General features: G+C 37.1%; 1 protein-coding gene across 2 annotated transcripts in view; it reads right to left on the reverse strand.

Annotated features, from left to right (window-relative positions):
- Positions 1-4580, reverse strand: part of rbm20 (RNA binding motif protein 20) — a 58538-nt gene extending 53958 nt beyond the window's left edge. The window contains exons 1-2 of one of the 2 annotated variants that reach the window (XM_083906284.1): positions 4458-4580; positions 4245-4345 (exon numbers count right to left, since the gene is read on the reverse strand). In XM_083906284.1, coding sequence (XP_083762410.1) covers positions 4245-4309 — 65 coding nt within the window. In that variant the 5' untranslated portion in view covers positions 4310-4345; positions 4458-4580. Of the gene's footprint in view, positions 1-4244; positions 4346-4454 lie in introns of both variants that reach the window. The other variant, XM_083906283.1, reaches the window with a different exon arrangement.
- Positions 4581-8037: the final 3457 nt, after the last annotated feature.

An 8037-nucleotide genomic window follows, 5' to 3' on the forward strand; every position in this document is an offset into this window, starting at 1 on the left:
AAAGAAATCATAATATTACGAGATAAAAGTCTTAATATTTTGAGAATAAAGTCGTAATATTATGAGAATAAAGTCGTAATATTATGAGATTCAGATTTTATCACCGTTATCCCTGCATTTGACCACTAGCAGCCATTTCCTGCTCCTGTTCACAAAACAGATGATTTCCTCCAAGTCTGTGTGATTTTTTTCTTCCAAACAGACTTGTATATAAATATATATATTGTATATAAAAAATAAACAAACAAATAACATCTAGTCTTCAGCAGGCAGGGAGGATTTTATGACTCCTCTCTGACTTGCCTATGCGTGGATAAAAGCGGTCCACAAAAAAAACATCTGTGTCCTTTAGAATAACAAAATCAAATCCCTGCTGCGTTTATTTTGCTCAGCCTGGTTCCAACAGATGCCTCAGATCTCAGAGGAAGCCCCCTCAGTGTCACGGACCTGTAAAGCCGCCTTCACTAATCATTCATCACATCTAAGTCCACGCGAGCACACGGGGCGGAGCCGCATTAGGCGCAGGAGAGCTCGACACATTAGCTCCTACTAATAGGAGAAGATTGAAAGTCTCTCGCTTCAATTAAAGCGCAGGTTCGAGATTTGCTCCAATATTTTGAAAAGACTTAGGCACAGACTCGGCGAGGCATGTCGGAGATGAAAGGAGCAGCCGGGAGATCAATGAGGGCTTGAAAGCATTAAAGATGTATTTTCTTTAGACTTGTATTAGTCAATCACAATATGTGAGTGTAGTAAAATAAACAAGCTCAGTGCAAAGCTGAAATATATATATACACTGTATATTATGATGTCTTTTTGCCTCAGGATCAATGTAACAAAGGAATATTAATGCTCTGTGCTCCATTCAAAAAATTGACACAATGCATAGTGTGTCAAGGCAAATTATGGCATCAAAATAATACAATTTGTATAAGATAATATGATTTTTTAAATAAACTGATTCCAATGTAATCATGCAAAGGCAAGCTTAAGACAAAAGTTAAATAAAAGCATGGGCGAGCTGCCTTTCTCTCCCAGAAGTTACAAAAATAAACTGTACCCAAATAACACAAACTGGTGTTTTATGTCGTTTTTCAAAATAGTAACTTAAAAAAAAAGATAATAATATTTTTTCCCCCCCACCCCTGGTAATAATGATCAATAATGATGTGAGATATTAAACAGATTAATAAAGCGTAAAATAACAGCTGGAATTCAATGATATAGAATGTTAAATAAGTGTAAACAGTTCTCTAACAACTTGTTTTTTCTATTAATTTATTTTGTAATTAGTCCCTCTTGTGTTCTTAGTGCAGGGGTGTCCAAACTGTTTTTACGTGACGATTTCCGGGGCCCAATTATCCTCTTCCCCCCCCCCCCTTTTTTTTTTAAAGTAACATTTATATACGAATGCACTGTTTTATAAAAATTTTATTTTCATTGTCACAATTATGATTTTTAAATGTGAAAAGTGAAAAAATTAAATGAAAAAATGCCCTTCTTTCCATATCTGGAGTTTAGTTTGGACACCCCTGTTTTAGTTGGGGAAAAAAAGGTGATGATGAAGAGAGGGAGAGATGATGAAGAGTGGGAGAGAAATGTCATATATTGTTAAAAAAAATTATGCCAATCTATTGTAAACAGCGTTAACTTAAAATACTCACACTAACACCCTTACGGACAAAAACGTCCTCATTGAAACTCAAATTAAAATTGCTGGTTTTGATCATGGCAATTTAAGGGGTTAAAAATTAATAAATTTTTGATATGTATGATGAGGACTAAGGTTGATTTTGTTTAATTTATTATCATTTATGCAATTTTTCTAGCTTAATTTGAGTATTTTATGAAATACAATTAAAGAATAATGCATATCAACAACTGTCTCTGCTAATCTTTCACATACACAGTACCAGGCCGCAATAATCAAACCAAAAATGATCCACTTTGCATGAAGTATATTGAAAATAATTAATTTATTGTGGGTTTTTTCGGGAAAGGGTTTTTCAGAAGCAAATGGTTCCAGGTGGAACCTCAGCCCTTGTAGAAGGACCCTTTTGGAACCCTTATTTCTAAGAGTGTATATTGTGACGACCCATCAAGAAGACGTTCGAATAAATTAACTAAATTTAACCGGACTCTTTAAAGCCTCAAAGCAAAGAGTACACATTTGCTGCCTTCAGGTTATCGCACAGTTCGTGGGGAGGAAAAAAATATCACGAGCACATTCATCGCGAACCCTGAATAAAAGCAGAATAAAATGTCAGAAGAGGAACAGCACAAACTCGTTTGGGATTAACTGTTCCCGGGGACATTGTCACAACGAAGTGTAAAGACGATGCGCCGCATGTTTGCTGAGACAACTTTCCCCTTCTGTGACAGAGTGATATAGAGGCAGCAGGTGGGAGGAGAGAGAGAGAGAGAGAGAGAGAGAGTGGTAAGATGAGGAAAACGGGGGAAAGTAAGAGGGCTAATGTGAAAATGAAAAAAAGTCCGATTTCAGATATTGCTGCAACCAAATTAAAAACGCTACATTTCCAAAATCTTCATGAAACTAGTTTGTTTCTGTCCGATCTTTGTATTTATATGAATATTTACTTTTACACAACAGACAATTAGAGTAAAAGCTGTATTTTAAGCTTGTATTTTACCCAATTGCCGTCGTATATAGTGCAATAGAAATAGTGTATATATAGTAATATATTTTATAAACCGCTTACTGGGGAAAAAAAACGGTTTAGAAAGACATCTGATGTCCTAACGCAATATATTCCACAGAAGCTGAAAAAGCCTTTGGTACTGAGAATGTTACCGTGATTAAAGATGCAATCTGTGACTTCAACACGACCAACAACATTTCTGTCATTTACGCTAGTTGATTTATTTTTTCTACACTTTTTTCCGATTTCCTTCCTATTAGACTTAAGAAGCCTGCGCCTCATCATATTACACACACACACACACACACACACAGTCTGGTTTCCATTTCTGAAGACATTACATGGACTAAATATTCATTTCCTGCAGACTTACTCTGACCTTAACCATAACTGCTTACCTTAAACTAACCATAACCTCATATTAACCATGCAACATGTCTTTACCTTAAAAAGAAACTTACATTAGAACTTGCTTTTTGTCCCCTTAATGCCACATATACACAATCGTAATGCGATATACGATTAGCTAATGTATTTGGGATATATTTTAGAAAAAACACAAAAATCATAACAAATGCATGTTTTGCATTTGTTATGATTTTTTTTATTTAATAATTGTCTTATTCTTTAAGTCCATGTCATATATATGTATATATATATGTATACATATATGCACATATATATATACATATATATGTGTAGATATATAATTATTATTCATTACATTTCTAGAGCGCTTTTCGAGACACCAAAAGTGCTTTACAAATGACCAACTATTAACATATGTATGTATGTATATATGTACCGTATATATATGTAGATATATGTATGTATGTACATATGTGTGTGTATATATATATACATATATATAAACACGTATGTGTGTGTGTATATATATATACATATATATATATATATATAAACACATATATGTATATATTTGAATCATTCAATTTAATCTTGAACTCATAAAATCTGTGGGAAACTATTTATAATTAAATTATACAATTAATACAATTAATAATACAATTAATATAACACGACAGAGAGTTAGGATACAAGCATATAAATTTATAACTGAATACGAGGCAGGGGAGATACTTCAATTAATTATATTTAATCTTATAAATTATTCAATGTTCTAATCAGACATTTAAAGCCTGTTACGTGTTCGAAAACTCATTACAAAGCAATGTTTTCACAGTCTCAAAGTAAAACCTGAACTCTGCAGCTCGCTCCAAAGGTTCTTTGATGAAAGTTTTAAAGAGTTAACTGTGTTTCCTACACTCGTTTGCAACCTTTTCCATCGAACAACAGAACGGCATTAAATCTTCCAATATTTCATAGGAGAGAAACAACTTTGATTTCAGTACCGACAACTAACTGTGGGAGACATTCTTCTGGAAGAACTTATCTTGCAGAAAATGTCCTGCCAAGTGCCAACGTTCTAGAATATGCATCACCTTAATCCCAGTGGGACAAATGCATTTTCCACACAGCCATGTGAGCAGCAGACATGTGCCTCTACGTTAAACACCGTATCTTGCAGATTTTGCGCGGAGGGAATCGCAAGTTTCCTCTTACCTCTGCTGCGCGAGTTCACCTGTCGCCTCGGAGGGATATCCTCCACTTTGTCCTTTTCCCAACATTTTCGTGTGGCCTCTGCTTGTCTGTTCCCAAGATTGCTGCATGGCAAAAAATACATACAAAAAAATATATAGTACAGCACCACCTGCAGCCTCAACACAACCCCCCCCCCCCCCCCACCACCACCTCCTCCTCAAAAATAACTACCACGATCCAAAGGCAGCAAATTCCTGATGGGGCAACTTTCTCTAAGGCCTGGTCTGGTATTCTCCTCTCTCTGCCTACATGGACAGATGAGACAGGCAGGAGGAAGAGACCAGCTGGTGCCCAAAGTGGTGCTCAATCTCTATAGACTAGGCCATATACACCTCCAAGACTATCATCCAATGTCCTGTCCGGAGTCCAAAAAAGTTGAGAGAGGCTCTGAGACTGAGAGGAAGTGGAAGAAGGAACGAGAGGTGAGCTCATGGGACGGCGGGAAGGGGAGGGGGTTTAAAACTGGGAGACCCGGTCCTAGTCAGCTCCACACCACATAACAACAGAGACAGGAGAGTCCCCCCCCCCGCCCCCCCCGTCTCCCCCCCACCCGGCAGCCACTGTTGATTATCACCTCCACAGCCGCACACAAACACACCCACACCCACGCGAACCCGCAAATAGTCCGGCCAATGAAGGGATGCGCTGGGCTTCTGCGAATGCCATCAGTCACTCAGTAGGTGTCGGGATGAATTTAGCTGCTGAATCATTGGACGGTCCGCCCGGTCTCCAGACCTCTGGAGCACAGTGTCAGATTATTCACATTTGTAAACGGGTTTGAGGTTTCACATCTGTGAGCCAGAAGGTAGGGTGTGCGTTTGGCAGTAAATCAGTGATATAGATACTTGCGACTTGAAGAAGGAAGAAGGCCTCGTTGGGCGGTTTTTTTTATCCGTACGGATAAAGAAACGCGTATTATTATTGTAACTGAGAAGGTTTGCAAAGTTTTAGCCGGAGAATACATACATAAATAGGCCCCGAGATGCAGACTGTGACTTAAAAAACGGTGATGTTTTTAAATAGAAAAGGAAGAAGGCGGAATGGGTTTTGCACCAGCGCAATTTTCTCCAAATTTTGCCTATAAACTGTTGATTATGAGGGTAAAATTGGAGTTTGGTTTGTTGAAATTAAGAATCTTGAAGATTATTCAGTGATGAAAATAATCAATTTAGCTGACATGTGTATCCTGTTTAGGAGTAAAAACTATACGGTCATGTGATGAATGGTTCACTAGTTGAACTGCTCCCAGAAATAGAAATGTGATGGATAGAACACCTTTATTGTATAATACCCCTAGATATTTTTAAAAGTTTTCCTCTAGCCTCCAACTAGCCCACTTTTCTTCCACCCTGTGTCGTGTTTTATTTCAATTTTTTTTTGTTTAATTTAAAGTTAAAACAGGGTTTTAACCTCTCGTCTCTCTAGCTTTTTCCTGTTTCATTCCACCCTGTGTTGTTTTAAATTAGCATTGTTATTATTAGTAGTCGTAGTAGTATTAAATGTGGCTATTTTGTTTTAGCTCTGAAAAAAGCGCCGTAAAAATCAGCGGACGGATCATAAATGCGTGAAAAGGACACGGTGGCAGGAGGCTTTAGATCACAGAGAAAGGTATTTTTATGGCGTAATCACAGGTGTGAACTGCTCTGACGGGGGTTCTCGCTGTCAGTCAACTTCAACACGAGAGAGAAACTGCTCAGAGAGTGCAAACCCCTGCCAAGAACACTCATTTAATCATTTCTTCCTCCCTATAAACCAACATCCGCTGAAAATGTCAACCCAATCTACCTCATTGTCAGAGGTGATGACGAAGAGAGGGAGAGAAATATCATGAATATTGTGAAAAAAAAAGTATGCCAGGTTGTGCCTTCAATGTTTTTTCATGTATTGTATTTTTGAAGTCTATTGTAAACAACGTTAACAAAAAATACTCACACAAACATGCTTACGGACAAAAAATGTCCCCATTGAAACTCAAATTAAAATCGCTTTTTTTATTATAATTTGTGCAATTTTTTATAGCTTAATTTTTTACTTTGGTGCTCTATGAGTATTTTATGAAATAAAATTTAAAAATAATGCATATCAACAACTGTCTCTGCTAATTGTCACATATAGAGCACCAGGCCGCAATAATCAAACCAAAAATAATCCAGTTTGTAGGGATGTGAATCTTTGGGTGGCTCACGATTCGATTCGATTCTTAGGGTCACGATTCGATTCAAAATCGATTCAACCGATTCGATTCAAACGATTCTCGATTCAAACGATTCTCAATTCGAAAAGGTATACAATGCATAGTGTGTTAAGGCAAATTATGGCATCAAAACAATACAGTTTGTATAAGATAATGTGATAATGTGATCACACAAAGGCAAACTTAAAATAAAATAAATCAATCAAAGCTTAGGCTAGCTGCCTTTTTCTCTAAGAAGTTTCAAAAATAAACTGTACACAAATAACACAAACAGGTGGGGTTTTTTTCAAAATAGAAACTTAAAAAGAAAAAATAATAATAATAATTTTTCCAAAAAATCGATTTTTGAAGTTTATGAATCGATTCATTCTCTCGATTTATTGTCTTTATTTTAACATAACATAAAATAAAACATATTAAAATTTGGCAATTTAAGGGTTCAAATTTTTAAAAAAATATTAATATTTGATATGTATTGAAAGGACTGATGTTGGGTTAAAACAATAAAAAAAACACATTTTGGTGCTCTAGGTGTGTTAAGGGTTAAATAAGATTCAGATACAGTTATAGATATAGATATAGATATATAGTATAGAATATTATGGGAATCCACTACACACACACAGGCAAAGGCAGGGAGCAGGGAAACATTTGTGTGTTTGCTTCTCCACATGTTCATGGTCAAAGATGTATAATGGTGTAATAGTGTGTACGTCACAAAAACTCTCTCATCGCTCAGAGAACACTTTGTCACCACTTCTCAAAAGCAAAAATAAATTTAAAAAAAAGGTATTTACCTGAAGTTTGGCGCGCAAACAAGTGCCTCTCCTTCACTACTCCTGTACATTATTCAGCGCTGACCTTATTTATTCCTGCTCAGATCTCAAAACAAGCTGCTGAACACGGGCCTGACCGTGAATAAATCACCGCAAAAAGGAACGCTATCTGACAGATTCCTCGCTTAGCGACGACCAGGAAACTCTCACTTCGCAATTGTGTGTAGAAGCGTGCGTGCATGTATTCATGTGACCACATAACAATCTCCCCCCACCAACACCACTTATTTTTGGCTCCGGGAGAAAGCAGATACCACTGTAAGCATGAAGTGGTTTCTATACTGGTGCATGCCCGGACGGAGCAGCGTTAAGCGCACGGCAGTAACTGGGATGGATTACAATTAAAGTGTATGTGCAGTGAATCTTCTGCATCTCCTCCTGCTCCTCTTAAAACCTGCAAACCACAGGATGCTTCACCCGCACAAGATGCTCTCAACAATGGGGATTCCCAAAGTGTGGGGCACGACCCACTTGTGGGCCTTGGTGGTATTGCACCCGGGCCTCAGACCAAATTTGACTTGCCAAATTATTTACAAAAGTACTGTATATTCGTTGTACTGAGAAAGATAAGGGAAAATTTAATTTTGGCACACTACGGCAACTATAAACCTAGCCTTTTGTGCGCCAAGCTCAGTGCACTTGATAGAGCTCATCAGGACCTTTAAAATGTATATATATATATATATATATATATATATATATATATATAAAACTTATTTTCACC

Source organism: Microchirus variegatus, assembly GCF_963457635.1.
Source record: "Microchirus variegatus genome assembly, chromosome: 19".
In the NCBI taxonomy this organism is placed as follows: domain Eukaryota; kingdom Metazoa; phylum Chordata; class Actinopteri; order Pleuronectiformes; family Soleidae; genus Microchirus; species Microchirus variegatus.